The 16,509-nt window shown below is 37.8% G+C and overlaps 1 protein-coding gene across 3 annotated transcripts in view; it reads left to right on the plus strand.

Annotated features, from left to right (window-relative positions):
* LOC137622326 (uncharacterized) overlaps positions 1 to 16,509 on the plus strand; it is a 70,022-nt gene that overhangs the window by 45,887 nt on the left and 7,626 nt on the right. For 2 of the 3 annotated variants that reach the window (XM_068352904.1, XM_068352903.1), the window contains exons 9-14: positions 1,253 to 1,350; positions 2,727 to 2,843; positions 3,215 to 3,487; positions 9,772 to 10,544; positions 11,464 to 11,602; positions 12,221 to 13,006. In XM_068352904.1, the coding sequence (XP_068209005.1) occupies positions 1,253 to 1,350; positions 2,727 to 2,843; positions 3,215 to 3,487; positions 9,772 to 10,544; positions 11,464 to 11,602; positions 12,221 to 12,475 (1,655 nt within the window). In that variant the 3' untranslated portion in view covers positions 12,476 to 13,006. Of the gene's footprint in view, positions 1 to 1,252; positions 1,351 to 2,726; positions 2,844 to 3,214; positions 3,488 to 9,771; positions 10,545 to 11,463; positions 11,603 to 12,220; positions 13,007 to 16,509 lie in introns of those variants that run through there. The other variant, XM_068352905.1, reaches the window with a different exon arrangement.

Below are 16,509 nucleotides of genomic sequence, written 5' to 3' on the forward strand. Positions count from 1 at the left end.
AGCTTTGTTTGTGAGCACAGGCAGGACAAAGAGGAGGGTCACCAGGAACACCATCTCAGCTTGGATTCGAAGGGTTATCTACCATGCCCTGAATCCTGACCCTCCTCCGTCACGTCGCCCTCGGTCCCACGATGTCAGGGGTATTGCTACATCCCTGGCCTTCAAGAGAAACTTCTCTGTGACGCAGGTACTTCAAGCTGGGGTCTGGAAGCGTCAAACGACCTTCACAGCCCACTACCTGCAGGACGTGACCCACAGGAGCCTCAATACGTTTTCTATCGGCCCTGTAGTGGCTGCACAACAGCTGGTCTAACCTCAGGCTCCTTTTTGGACAAGTAGCAATAGGTTGAGGGCGTTGTTACCCGGTCTTAGTCTGCGTGAATGAAAGAGTATGTCTGACCCTTACTTCTTTCTTCATTCTCCCCTCTCTTGGGGAAGCAGCATCCTGGTCCTCGCATAGCTGACCTCGACCTCTGCAGGTAACCCATGCTTCTTTGTGCTCCTAGTATTAAGCTTAATACTGTTGCGTCTCCCATACCCTGACGAGGTGGTATGGGGAACGTCCTATCCTAGAATTCCTATCTGAAGGTCTCAAGGTCAACTTCATAGGACGAGTCACACTCTCCTCCTCACACTGCTTATGTAGGCCACTTGTTCCTAGCGATGCTAGGAACTTGTGAGGTACAGGGGCTCCCTCTCTCTAGTGCTGCTCACTGAGGGATTGAGCCCCCGGGCAAGCCGAAGTCAGTAAGGCTGGGGACTTTCCACCCTTCCTAAGGGGTAAGTCACCCTTTTTAAATAGCGTGGTTTGTATTTCGGTTACGGAACAAATGACAAATTCGAAGATAATTTGTATTTTTCCTAACCATACAAACCTTAGTTATTTACACATATGTGCCCGCCATCCCTGACCCCCAAGTCAAGTCCTACCTCTAAGTGAAGTGAAGCAAGTCACCGATGTGTGGAGGGGGGAGGGGTAGCAAGCTACCCTTCCCCACCCCCCACTAACTAGCGCGGCAGTAATTAACCCTCGTTAAAAACTATTGGTTCGTCATTTCAGCTGCGCTAAAAGTAAACCCTTTGTAAATAGCTAAGGTTTGTATGGTTAGGAAAAATACAAATTATCTTCGAATTTGTCATTTTTATTTTTTCTTAGTTTTGCACTTAGATTAAGAAATTATTTTAGAGGATACATTATTTATGAAATAAATATAAATTTTAAACATAGTGTCATTTTAATTTTTCTTTACAGCACCCAAAAGGTCCAAACTACAGAGAACACGAAGTGAGGATGTCATCTCCAACCCTCGGAAGTTAACACGAAATCCTTCCTTACACGATATATGCCAGGTGAATAATAATTATTTCAATACGATAATTTAATTTTCTAGATAGAAAAATCAAGCACACGGTATTTTCAAGATAAGGAGGCCTAGAATAATATTCTGATACATATGTTGTTAAGTGGAGTAGACGATATTGGGGGCAAACACACATTGATCCTGCCAGGAAATAGAATAGAGAAGACTCAAAGTATGAAATAAGGTCTAGAATAATATTGTGATGTGTTTGTTATCAATGTCAATGCTTTACAATATAGCAGAAATTATGAAATTCGTATAACAGAATAGAGTAAATACTGGAACGGTGTCGTGGATTGATGTATTCGGACTACTGAACTTAAACCAAGCCCATGTAAGGCTTGTGAAAGAGCAGATACTGGATTGTTGTCATGAATTGATGTACAGTATACACACTACAGAACTTGAAGTAAGCCTCTGTAAGGCTAATGAAATAATTTACTGTTAGTATGTTACAAAGATGTACCGTTACTCCATTGAGAATTTGAGATTCACCACTAGTAACGTTGATTGTCACCTTCAACTTAATTTACAAATCTGGTAGTAGGATTTGCGCGCACTGAAAGTCATTGACCATCAAATTTCTATTTGAAATTTGGATTGTAGTATTGTAAGATTAGACATTCTTTAAAAGATTGAGAAAATAAGGACTTTGTCATTATTGGAAAGAGTAATAAAAGGCAGTTAAGCCTCGAGTCAATGAAAATGTATAAGTGAAGAAGCAATTCAATATTTGTGGGAGAGAGATGATGCAGCATGGTAACATTAGCGTTTTACTGGGTTTTAATCTTTTACTGGTTGTAATGTATTGAAAAACACTACTCTCTCATTCTACTGTGTTGAACCTTCTGGGAGCTGTTGTTGTCTATCTCCCGCCATCCATGAACTGTGACGCTAGCAGCAGCATGGGGCTGCATACTTATAATTGAGATACATACTACCTAGTTATTTATTCTCATCGCCACTGTAGCATCCTCGTCTATCAATACTTAGGATCCAAGGAGACAGGTTAGTAATTCACTTGCTTTATTGTGGTATCTCAATTATAAATATGCAGCTCCATGCTGCTGCTAGCATCACAGTTCATGGATGGCGGGAGATAGATAACAACAGTTCCCAGTAGGTTCAACACAGTGGAATCAGATCAACACAGTAGAATGAGAAAGTAGTGTTTCTCAATACATTACAGTGGTAAACTTGTGATTGCTACTATTAACTGAAAATGTTGACAACTATTTACTGTAAGAATTTTTGCTTAAATAGAACATTAAAACCCTTCACCAACTCCTCGATTTTGAAGTAATTTATTGTATTCAAAGTGGATAAAGATGTCCATAAGGATATTTTGAATTGCATCTTCAACAGGTGGCAGAGGTTGAACGAGAAAAGTTGATGAAGGAGCAGCAATGTCGTCGATCACAGTCGAGTGATGGGTTTGAATCAGGTTGTGAAAGGGTCAAGAAGGTTTTCTCTTTTGATGAGGTAAGCAAGGAATGTAGTACTCTGACTGTTTATAATTAATAATGTAAGTTCTTCTTATATCTAGCTGTGCAATTAAGATGGTATTTTTTGTTGTTCCTGAAGGCGCTTTTAATCAGATTTTAGCTAAATGGAGCTGTCTGTTGATCTGGAGACATCATTTGTTTTCTAGTTTGTGTATCCAAGTTTTCTAAGTAGAAATTTATATATAGAAACTGATAAAGTAAACTGAAAATTAATGTTTTTCCTTTTGTTAATCACTACTGTAAATTTTATTCTGTAAAATTGAAGACAATTATTAACATTAAACATTTCAATGTTCTTCCCTTTCAAATTAAATTTTCAGACATGTAACATCAAACATTTTCTTTCAGAATGTAGTGCTACCGAACAGCGACTTCCGACCCATTTCCTCAGCATTTTCCTCATCAATTATGCACCGTCGTTTGGCCAAGAGGGCAAAAATACCAATTGCTCTCACTTTCCAAAACTCTGAAGATTATGGACGAGGAGAAAGACGTCCCAACTCTCAATGCGTTATGAGTCCTAAGGAAAATGTTGTTAAGACTTCAGATCCAAGAGCTGTTAATATGCAAAAGTCAAACAGCCTTCCATACCACCACCCCAGGCCTGTGAATAGTGCTATGGTAAGAAAATGCAGTAACCTGGATCTCTAGAAATGATGTGTATTAGTTTTTTAGTTTTAATTTTTATTATATATAGTTTAGCAATAGTAGGTAGTCATATTTCGATGAATCTCCCCTGATGTTGATATGGCTACTCTTTTGTTAGCTTAATATTGTCATTTACCTCTAAAATATGAAATGTTTCCCATTTTCTTAGAAATATCCCTCTAATAAAGCAATGAGAAACAGCGTTGAATGGGAAGAAGCAGGTCTATGAAGCACCAGAGGCTCTCTTTATAGTCTGTTGCATTATTTGGGATGCTCCTTCCTCCATATTGTTGGAGAATTGATTATTTTAGTGTGGCTTAGTCATTTTTTACTTGTGGCTCGGTGAGAGTAGACTTTCGTCTCTCTCTGCCCAACTCTTTCAACTGGCCTTCTGAGTTCTTTTTATATATATTTAAACTTTCGTTGTATGTTGACGCTGCACCCCCTCGTTCTATGTCGGTAGCCGCCAGAGAGATTACTTAGTCCGAATAATGTTCTTTTATCTCTCTGGGGACACCTTTCCCATCTGCGGGTTAGGTTGATCTCCCGTGTGGTTTGTCTTCAGCTAATTAATTTTAAATAAATTGTTCTAATATAACTTTTTAATTGCTAGCGCCACTGCTCTCCTTCGTTCTGCGATGGCAGCTGGCGGAGGGAGTGCATAGTCTGTAGTAACATGATTCTTCTTCCTCTCAGGGGACAGCTTTCACGTCCGCATGTTAGATTGTTCTCCCTAGGGGATTTTTCTTTTCATTCTTACTGTATTTGTTTTTCCTCAGCTCTAGTGATGGCGTACTACTTCGTTCGGCTGAGTTAGCTGGCAAAAGGAGTGTGAAGTCGGATGTTCCTGTTCCTGGGGAGGTGCTGCCCCTGCCCAGTCACTGCCCTCTTCGCCTGCGCCAGTTCCTGATCATCTCGCTGATGACAGCCTTTCCCATGAGTTCAGTCCTTATTGGAGTAGTTGTTGACTAGAACTCCTCGGAGTCCTGGTAATCGCTTTGGGGAAACCCAGAAACGAGCTTCAACTACGTTTCGCAAACAACGCTCAATGCTGACCTTCAACTTGAGCTAGAGCTTGTTGATGGGAAGCAGAGAGTGCTGCGTGGAGGTTCGCCTTCAGGTATTAGAACTTTCCCTTCTGAGGGAGAGTCCCTCCACCAGCTGCTGTCCAGCAATCTTCCCTCTTGCGGGGAGAATTGTCAACAGCGGCAACAGAGGCTGGTCGTCTTTCCCGTCCTTGGGAGAGACTTCCTTCACATGTTTAGTATCCTCTACGGGGAATTCCTCTGATGGAAATTGAATTCATCCATTCCCCGCATTTGCTTTTTGGAGCAGGAGCAGACCTCAGCTCTCCTTCAAAAATCATCTTGCCCGGCAGACGTGCCTTTCCCAGTCCCACTGCAGTTACGCTGTTAGCTCGCAGTCCCCAACGATCACTTGACCGCTTGTGATCACTTGACACCTTGTGATCACTTATGGTTGCCTGTCAGTTCGCCATCGCCCACGATTGCCATTAGCTCGCCCTTCAGCTTAAGATCGACTGTCAGCTCACGATCTTCTGTCAGTTTGTGATTGCCTGTCTGCTCGCGACTGCTCTTAAGCTCTTTTCCAGGTCTTAGTGTCCAAGCAACCACTTCCAGCATTGAACGTTTCTTTTATAATCATGATCGCCCGCACTTCAAGACCCACAACAAGGCAACACAGACTAGCTCGGTTCCAATCTTCTGCCTCTGCAGGCAGCTCATCCCTTTGGTTACGGCTCATTTTGTCTTTACCTACTCATACACAGAATAATCGGGCCTATTCTATCCACATTCTCCTCTGTCCCCATCCACTTAACAACACTGAGATTACCAAACAATTCTTCTTCGCTCAAGGGGTTAACTACTGCACTAAGGTAAACAGCTCTTCTAGGAGAAGGACACTCCAAAATCAAACCATTGTCTTTAGTCTTAGGTAGTGCCATAGCCTCTGTACCATGGCCTTTCACTGTCTTGGATTAGAGTTCTCTTGACGGGAGGTACACTTGGGCATGCTGTTCTATCTTACTTCTCTTACTCTTGTTTTTTTTGAAGATTTTATAGTTTGTATGTGAAAGATCTATGTAGTTTAATGTTACTATTCTTGAAATATTTTATATTGATTCTTTTATTCTTTTGTAGTTTTTGTAGTTTTATTTCCTTGTTTCCTTTCCTCATTGGGCTATTTTTCCCTGTTGGCTTGCTTTTCCAACTAGGGTTATAGCCTAGCTTATAATAATAGTAATAATAATCTCCCCCTCGATTAGATTTTGCCAGTCGTCTCTATCTTGAGCTTTTAATTCAATACTTCTCCATTCATTATCTCTCACTTGGCACTTCATTGTCCTCAGCTATGTAGGCCTGAGTCTTCCAACTCTCCTATTGCTTTGTGGAGCTCAGCTGAACGTTTGGTGAACTAATCTCTCTTGGGGAGTGCGAAAAGCATGCCCAAACCATCTCCATCTACCCCTCATCATGATCTCATCCACATATGGTACTCGAGTAATCTCTTTTATTGTTTCATTTCTAACCCTGTCCTGCCATTTAACTACCAGTATCCTTCTGAGGGCTTTGTTCTCAAATCTACTAAATCTATTGGAGATTTTTTCATTGTCATACCATAACTCATGTCCATAGAGTAACACTGATCTCACTAAACTGATATATAGTCTGATTTTTTTATGTAATTTCAGGTGATTTGACTTCAAAATTTCATTTAACATAGCCATTGTCTGATTGCTTTTTTCAATCTTTCACTAAACTCTAATTCTAAAGTCCCTGTATTGGATATCATAGATCCTAAATACTTAAATGATTCTACCTCTATCCTTTCTCCTTCCAATGATATTTCATCTTTCATTGCATACTGCATTCTCATCATCTCTGTCTTTCTTCTATTTATCTTCAGCCCAACCTTGTGTGATATTTCATGCATTCTGGTAAGCAACCATTGCAAATCTTGTGGTGGTCTGGTAACAAGCACAGCATCATCAGCATACTCTGGTCTGCTAATTTCCTATTACCAATCCAGTTCAATCCTTCTCTGCCATCTTTGACTCTTCTATGCATTACAAAATCCATTAGAATGATAACATAGGTGACAATACATTCCCTTGGAGTACTCCGCTATTCACTGGAAATTCAATTGATAAGACTCCATTAACATTAAATTTGCATTTGCTATGCTCATGAACAGACTTAATAAAATTTAAGGCTTTTTCATAGTCTACAAATGGGCTGTGGCACCCTAGCAATACCAGCTGAACTCAGTTGAGTCCCTTGTTAGGCTGGGAGGAACGTAGAGAGTAGAGGTCCCTTTTTTGCTTTTGTTTCATTTGTTGATGTCGGCTACCCCCCAAAATTGGGGGAAGTGCCTTGGTATATGTATGTATGTATGTACAAATGCCATACATTAATAGGACAAAAATTTTCTTGGTACTGTAATGTTTTCTTTTACATTTTGAAAATTAGATAATTTTTCTCTAAGTTAGTATTTTCTTTTATTTCTTGCAAGAAAACAGAAGGGGCTTTACATATTTCGCAAGTCACTCTTTGTCGAGTTCATGTCATATGTCTGGTGACGTCATATTACTGGAAGAGGCGAGCTGGCAAACCGAGTGATTTCCTTTCGATGTGTTGCCAAGTAATCTTATCATTCCCATCATCAAAACATTGAATAATGATGCCATGTGTTTCAGTGGTCTGTATCAGTTATGAGATTGAATTACGCGCCATGAATTAAAAAATAAATTTACTGTACAGCTCTGTAAGTCTGGTGACGTCATATTTCTGATGGAAGGAGAGCCTGCAAATCAAGTAATTTCCTTTCAATGTGTTAAAGTTATTTCCATTTGATGCGTTAATGAGTGATATTAATGTTCCTATTATCAAAACATTGTGTAAAGATGGCAAGAATTTCTAATAATGTCCAAAGAAATGTAAGGAATTAACATTGAAATAAAAGAGAGAATGTATTTATGTGATAAATAATAATGGCTATAAATGGACTACAGTATATGAAAACTATGATATTCTATAACATATTGGTGCCATTGCAATATTCATTATGAAGATATTTTGAATAAGTTAAGAAATTATATAAACAATGCTCCGTTATTCGTATGTACGCATTTCTCGTTACGGTAGCGGGACCTTGAGATCAGCTGATCGCAACAAAACGTAAACAAAAGAAAAAGGTCAGTAATTGTTGATTGTTAAAATGCTCCCAAAATTTAAAGATAGAATACAAACATGCTTTGATAAAGCATATGCTATCCTATGAAACAAGAAAATGAAATAATTATATACAGGAAGAAAATGTTGATGAAACTAATGATTACAGTATCATGACACAGCATAATAAATCTGGAAACACCAAAATGGCCGTGAGCGAACCCCCGTAAGGGAACCTGAACAAGCAGCGAAAAGGTGATATTATTAGAAAAACCAACACAGTAAAAGATTAAATGAGTGTCACTACCTAGAAATCCCAACCAGACAAATATAATACTCAACTTGCGAGCAGGGATCTCCAAAACGTCGGACATCTTCAAAAGCACAAAACAACACAGCAAAGCAAAACATGTTTGACCAACGCTGGTGCTATGGAGGAATGAGGTTGAGGGGTAAGGAGGTGTAGGGGTGGGGAAGGATAGTCACAGTAGGAGGCTGCAGACGGGTGTAGGACGGCACCTCGTTGTACCAAGGGGATATTGATGAGGGAGAGGTCTAACTGGTGAGGGACCTATGGTCGTGGTTCTATCACACCCCAGTTTACTATACCGACACTCATAGAGTGAGCGAGCTGGGTTTATTCCTGGCATTCCATGCATCCTTTTTTTCTCTGGTATATTTAGCAATAACTATGCCTTAGAAATGGTGCTATAAGGAGCATTTCACGGAGCGACACAGGTCGAGCCCAGAAATAGATTTTTCCTTTGTCAAAATCTCTTTTTAAGTTAGACATGTACTGATCGAATTACGACCCATTTCTTGGTCCCTATCTCTGTGGTAAGTGGATGACTACATGTAGAGAAATATGGCAAAAGGAAAATTGTTATTCTCGTTTTTAGCTTTTTCAAGTTCATGAACTTTGAGTCTTTATTTTTTACATAAGTATATGTTGAAATTTTGCTCATTACTTATCTACGTATGTTATAATCGTCTTCCAATTATATTGAATATTACAAGTGGATTGTAAAGTCAATTACCAGCCACCTTGTTGAGAGACTACCACTAGAGAGTTATGGGGTCTTGACTGGCCAGACAGTACCACATTGGATCTTTCTCTCTGGTTACAGTCAATTTTCCCTTTGCTAACACACACACACACACACACACACACACACACACACACACACACACACACACACACACACACACACACACACACACACACACACCCACCGAATAGTCTGGCCTATTCTTTACGTATTCTCCTCTGTCCTCATACACCTAACAACAAAGATTACCAAACAATTTTTTTTCACCCAAGGGGTTACTGCACTGTAATTGTTTAGTGGCTACTTTTCTCTCGGTAAGTGTAGAAGAGAGACTTTAGCAATGGTAAGCAGCTCTTCTAGGAGAAGGACACTTCAAAATCAAACCATAGTTATCTACTCTTGAGTAGTACCATAGCCTCTGTACCATGGTGTTCCATTGTCTTGGGTTAGAGTTCTCTTGCTTGAGGGTACACTCGGCCACACTATTTTATCTTACTTCTCTTCCTCTTGTTTTGCTAAAGTTTTTATAGTTTATATAGGAGATATTCATTTTAATGTTACTCTTCTTGAAATATTTTACTTTTCCTTGTTTCCTTTCCTCACTGGACTGTTTTCCCTGTTGGAGTCCCTGGGCTTATAGCATTCTGCTTTTCCAACTAGGGTTGTAGCTAAGCAAGTAAAAATAATAATAACAACAACTTTGATGTATGTTTATAATACATTTTAGTTAGTTGATTTACACTGCATATACAGTACATACTTAGGTAAAGGTGCAAATAATCTCCCTCCTAATTTCAAAGTTCATATTTTATGTTAGAATTCATGCTTGTGTAGTAGTTTATTGTAAAGTAAATTTGTTTTTACTCTACCTGTACTCTATTCCAAGTCTGGCATTGTTTTTTAAATGATGACTTATCTAATACTGTAGTTTAAATATTTAAACATGTTATATGTAAAGATTCACAATATTCAATGTCAGTGGTAATTGATGTTAATTATTCTTTAATGTTTTTAGGATCTTAAAAGAGACTCCTGTGGGTGTCCAAGAATGTCACTAGCAGAGAGGAGCCACACCATTTCAGTGCCACAGTCCCATATTGATGTTCCGTCATTGTCTAGTCAGAATTATAAGAATCAAGCTCATGCAAAAAGTCCAGTCATCATTGTGAAGGGAGGTGCTGTAGGGTCCAGCTGCTTCAGTCAGTCGCGCGTTGTTCCCGTCACCGACTCTATATCTCAAGGTACTCAGGTCATCAAGGTGATCACGAAGACGGCAGCTTCGAAGGAACAGGATGCTTCAACGGTCATGACTGTGCTGCCGGCCAACCCACCCGGAAAAACCATAGCCATGAGACCGAAACAGGTCCGCACTCCAAGTGGCTGTTTTCAGCACGTGTCCCAAGGGATGTATACGCAAGGCCAGAAGATTTCTGTGAGTTCTCGTTCTAGTATGGTGGTGCCTGATGGAAGTCGCACAAGGCAAACTTCATCTGAAGGAAACGCGCCCAGTTCATTTGTTTTGTTCACCGTCTCTGAAAATCAGGCGGGTAAAAGGACCTTTGCGAAAGGACCTAAGGGGGATGGATTCTCATTGCCAATCCATCAACCCAGTTCTGCAAACAATGTCAATCTGGTCAGAGTTAGCGAACACTTTAATAGTGGTATTGCCTCATTAACATCTGCTCCCCTTAAGTTTGGAAGGAAGGTGGAACAGGAGGCATCAATTGATCGTGACTTAGAAAGAAACCAGAAGACAGTCATGATAGTTCAGAAGAATAATTTTAATGGGTAAGAAATATTTTTGAGTTCTCTTGCTTGAGGCTACATTCAGGCACACTATTCTATCTTCTTTCTCTTCTATTTTTTTTTAAGTTTTTATAGTTTATATATGAAAGAGCCATTTTAGTTTGACTGGCCTTACGATATTTTATTTTTATTGTTCATTATTTCTCTTGTAGTTTATTTATTTCCTTGTTTCCTTTCCATACTGGGTTATTTTTCCTTGGAGCCCTTGGACCTGTAGCATCCTGCTTTTCCAACTAGGGTTGTAGCTTGGCTAGTAATAATAGTAATAATAATAATCTGTTTTTGTTAACTGATGGGACACTCATTTACCAGTAGTCAAACTAGCCATCTTTTCCTCATTTATCAGTAATTAGCTTTTTCATTTTCTGGTCCTCAATGTAATATAAATGTCATGCTTAACTATGATAAATGAATAGAAGAAAATACCAGTCGCAGGTCCACAGGCAATAGTTGGCTTTTGCTTTGAAATAGGGTTCTAAGCATAATGATAAACAAATCTGATAGTTTAAATTAAAGGAAGGAGTCCAAGCTTAATGATATATCCATTAGTGTTTAGTCGAAGGAAATAAAAGCCAAAGGCTAGGGGTATTCACATCTGTTCTGAATCCCGAATGTAAACAAAAGCACTGTTACCAACTGACACAGTAATAGCATGGTTACTTGTAAGTAATTTAGTAGCTACTTTTATGACAAAGGATAAAAAATGTGCCATACAGATATTCTCAAACTCTCTAACAAAATGCTTTGAAGACTTGTTAATTCAACTGTTTGTATTCCTTTTCAGAAGACTTGTAATCCTTGGAAATCTGAGGTTTACTTTTGAAGACTGAAGGAAATCAGTGTTCGTATTACTGTTTTGATTTATAGGTTTATTCTTAAACCACTACTTTTTTCTTTGTAGTGGCACTTCCTGGCAACCGTCTCCCGACGGCTCGAGTACCGATAGTGAATTAGAACAGATTTTTGGTGACACCTTCAGTTTTCCACGTCCGAAGGTCCTCGTCCATTCGAGTGGGAAATCTCAGTCTCTCGATGATAAGGTTTGGCTCAAAACTTGGCTTGTTATTTATAAGTTTTTTGGGTTTTGGCTACTGGTTGCATTCCCAGTGAAACGGCAAAGAATAAAGCCTTAGGTAGATTTAAGAAATGTGAATTGAATAAAATATAAAAGCTCTGTGGAGGAGATTTGAACGATGCTAATCTAAGAAATCTAAATTTCTAATATTAAATATTTTGTTTTCCATGGTCATGCTTATTAGTTTTACTTTGTCAGTTTGTTATTTTGTTGTTTTCCTATACATTGTGTATTCTTTGCCATTTATGCTAGTAGGTTTTGTAATGAATTCTGCTTTGCTTTTTAAATGCTATGGTTCTTTCACAGTTTTGCTCTTTTAGTGTGTTTTATTTAAGTCTTCTGCTGCTTTCAAGTTTACAAAATATATTGTTCATGCTTTTATCAAACAAAATTGTATAAAGATATATAAAAAAATAAGTAATGATACAGTACTCATTAAATTTCATTACAGCTTTATTGAATGAAATAGAGAGAGATAATACTTTGCAAAATACTTTAGCTTGTTTGATAAGAAATATGTACAGTAAATGTGTTTATTGGGCATTGGTTTATAGTAATTTATTTCTTGCATTTCATTTCTCAGCTGATGGCCAGTTATAAAAAGGACCTGTTGGCTATGCATGCTAGGACTGCTTTGGTCAAAGAGCGCTCTAATCTTTGCTTTTCCTCGCAATCCCCTGTCTTTGACACTGCTACAAATTCATACAAATTCACCATTGGTGGAAGCTTTCCTCGTAACAATTTTAATATTTCTCCTATAGCATATCCTAACCCACCACCTATGAACTCACGTCGTACAACCTACTCAGACTTTTGGGAGTTATTTTATGGTTCCTAGACAGTTTTTGATGCTTGAAAAGTTGCAAATTCCGTTTAATCGTACAGTATGTGCCTTCGTGCTCCATGGCATGAGGCAAAGTGCCATCATATTCCTTGTTGATATAGAAAGACTTCCTAGTGGGACCATATGTAGCACTTATGACCAAAGAAGTTATTCCCCTGTCATAAATAAAATACTATTATATATGTATGCTTTCTGCATTTGTATTTGAAACATGAAATTTTAAGTCTGAAATTTAGTTTTAACAATTCCCTAACCAGCTTACTGTTTAACTTGACCCATAATTGTAAGGATTAAATATATTATTGAAATTGATATTTCAACAGAACAGTAAAAGGTAAATTTTCAATGGTAGCATTAACTTTATTATAGTGTATACAGTATCACATAAATTACCTGTTGTGAGTTTGTCATTCCTAGGAAATTATCATGACAGAATCCCATTTTGAAACTTTTGATATGGCTCACCCAAAGGATTTGTAAGATGTGATTATTAGAGGAAATTAAACCAAGAATCTAGACTTGTAGCTTAACCCTTTTACCCCCAGGCTATTTGGAAATTTCCAACCCTTAACCCCCAGGGGGTTATTTTTTTTCCCAGCACATTTTGCAGTATATATTTTTTTAAATTGCTCTAACAGCCTTAATTTTTGTCATAGAGAGGTCACGTTGGTCTCATTCTCTTGGAAAATGCCTGAATTATATCAAAAAATTATCAAAAATCTGAAAAAAAGATTTTTATAGCATTTATTTGCAAGGACGTACCGGTACGTCCATGGGGGTAAAGGGATGGCTTTTGTGAAACGTACCAGTACGTCCTTTGGGGGTAAAAGGGTTAACTATAGTTAACCTATGTGACAGCAACAAAAAGGAATAGAAACAATGGCTATGCAAAGATCAGTTTACATTTTGCAGTAGACGACACTGCAAGTACAGTAGTCATGATTAGGAGGATTATGCCTGCAGACGCTTTATATTTTGGAATGACAATATAGCACCAGGAACTGATTGAGCTTTTCTTGAGGATGAAGTATTTTGTATGGCCGCTATGGTAGAATAAGGTATGAGCTTTCCTTTTGTGATGTAGTAATTTGCATTGTAAATTATTGCACAGGTAGTTATCAGTTGAATTTTAGATTTCCTGCAAGATTAATGTAGATTATTTCTTGACTAAAAATATGCTATTGTAATTAAGTCTTATGTTTGTCTACTTTCAGATTATTACTGTAGTGTATTTTTGTAAAGTAATTTAAACCGACTCCTGAGTCATGCATGTTATTACAATTTCATCAATCATATATTGTACTTCCCTGGGAGGTTTTATTCCATCACACTGAACTTATTTCAATCTAAAGACAAAAATCTTACTGTGCACAGTACAGTAGTATTATCTACTTGTTCTCACATATATGTGGCACTTAATGGAGTCAAAGTCATCCATTTTCCAAGGTTATCTAGCATCGTTCACTTGTCCACTTTTAATTTATTAATCTTAACTTTTCTCTTTGATGTCTTCTCTTTATGAATTACAGTAAGTGCTTTTGTTTACTTTCCCAATTATTTGACCTCTTATATAGTTTTGTTATTTAAGTGATTTTTGGGTTACCATGATGGATGATGTGTGTTTTGTACACTGGCCTTAAATAGTTTGCTTGGTCAAATATCTACTTTTGGCGAGTGCCAATACACCTCCATGAACTTTTCAAAATATTCCTGGTCAAGTTTGTAACTTTTTTTTGTTATCCTTGACATGAACACACTACAAGCTTGACTGGGAATATTTTGACAAGTTCACAGAAGCTGAAGTCAGTTGAGTTCCCTTCAGCAGGTTAACGTTTAAAGGTTACTCATGAATGGCAGAGGCAAGGGACAGGAAAATGTCCTAGGGACTGATCATATACACATATGATTTGCACCCAACCCCTTCTCCATCAAACTAGGACCAGGGACGGCCAAGCAATGGCTACTGACGACTCGGTAGGTAGACCTACAAGGCTCTCCCAAACCCCACATCACTTCCTCACAAGGATGGTGAGGCTGCGGAAACTATCGATCTTGAACGGGGCTCGAACTCCTGTCCAACATATTGCCAGGCTGGAACATTTCCAGTAGGCTGCCATAACCATAAGTATTGTGTCATAAGCTGTGGTGTTGGTGTTTCTTCACCCAGAAAGATAAGCATTGCTTATCAAGACTTCAAGGAGTTGCATCTTTAGATTCTTTGGTCACCTTCACCAGCAACTTCTGTTAAACTGAGAGTATAATCTGACTGTCTTGTCACACTAGGAGGTACCTCCTCTGCATCCTCCAGTTGTAACAAGGAAATGCTTTGATCTCCATAAGTTGAGCTGTGAGTTTCATCCAATTGTCTTGTCACAATGGAAGATACCTCTAATGGATCCTCCAGTTATAACAAGAAAATGCTTTAGTCTCCGTCAGTTAAGCTTTGAATATCATCTGATTGTCTTATCACACTGGGAGGTACCTCCTCTGGATCCTCTAGATTTAATAAGGAAATGTCAGCCTCCTTTGACTTAGCCCATTAGTTGCCTGTCTAGGCCTCTTCATCTGTGATTGTTACTTTGAGTTGTAATCACTCATCCACTAACCCAAGAGATGCTACTTTTCTTCCCAACCCTGTGGTCCTGTTCCACCAAGTTATCTAACTTTATTAACCTGTTAAACATCCCTCAGGACCACCTTACTGCTAATATACTGTCATGCTTTTTTTTTTTGCAGTTAGCAGTCATTTCATTAATGATAGTTTTTCAAAGTTGATATGAATTTCTATGCTTATAATTCATACAGTATAGTAAAATGTAGGAATATTAATTAAATGATGGAACAAAAAACATTAATAATATTTTTTTCAAAAGGCTACTTAATACTGAATGAAAAATATACATCTATACAGTGTTATTCTTTAGTTATCATTATCATACTCTGTCTAGTATTTCTTTTATTTCATCTAAAGAAATATGCCTCCTCTTTAGGCTGCTCAGTGAGAGAAGAAAAACATATCACCTCTGCACGAACCCCTGAAGCGCACTGAAAGGAAACCAGTTTTCTAACGTCAAGTGACCTTCAGAAAAAAGTTGCCAGACAGCATATAAATTTCCATTTACAGTACACATTTGCTAAAAGTGTTGCCTATTGGTGTTCCTATACTTACTATACAAGTAAACGTATTATTACGGGACTGACAACTTGAAATAGGTGTGTAAAGTCATGAATGTAATATCCCATTAAAGGAATGAACGTATTATTACGTGGGTGACGCTTAACAGGTTAATATCTATTTTGCTTTAGTTTTACCTTTAAGGAAGATAATTTCTTTGTGAAAGGCCTATAAGAACATGAATATGCCTCGCTACTGATTGAAGAGATATTTGATGATTTAGATGCAGGCAGTCACTGCTGTTTTATGAGAGGTATAGGGTTTTTAAAATCACACGATTACCTTTTGAGAAAAGTTGTTTGATGAAAATTCATTGGATTTTGTTCATAAGTGCCTTCATATGTAATGAAGTGATGACATGGTTGTATTATCTGCCATTATTAAATAAATTACTAATCAGTATTACATGTTCCTAGTCATTCTTGTGTACAGTATTTGTTTTTAATTTTGTTTGTAAATACTCTATATACTATTGTTACAGAATTCTCATTTATAATAATTTTATTATATACAGAGATGATAGAAGTTTATGCAATGTTTTAATCAAAAACTTAAAAAAAAAAACCTTTATTATATTATTTTTGCTTTAATCATGCCTAATACAAATTGCAGCTTTATGCTGATTCCATCAACTGCACCGGTTTCTATTATTATTATTACTAGCTAAGCTACAACCCTAGTTGGAAAAGCAGGATCCTATAAGCCCAAGGGCCCCAAAAGGGAAAAATACTTTAGCGAGGAAAGGAAATGAGTAAACTGCAAGAGATGTAATGAACAATTGAAATTAAATATTTTTAGAAAGGTATCAATATTAAAATAGATCTTTTATATATAAACTATGACCACTTAAAAA

The sequence above is a fragment of the Palaemon carinicauda genome, chromosome 29 (genome assembly GCF_036898095.1).
Source record: "Palaemon carinicauda isolate YSFRI2023 chromosome 29, ASM3689809v2, whole genome shotgun sequence".
In the NCBI taxonomy this organism is placed as follows: Eukaryota; Metazoa; Arthropoda; class Malacostraca; order Decapoda; family Palaemonidae; genus Palaemon; species Palaemon carinicauda.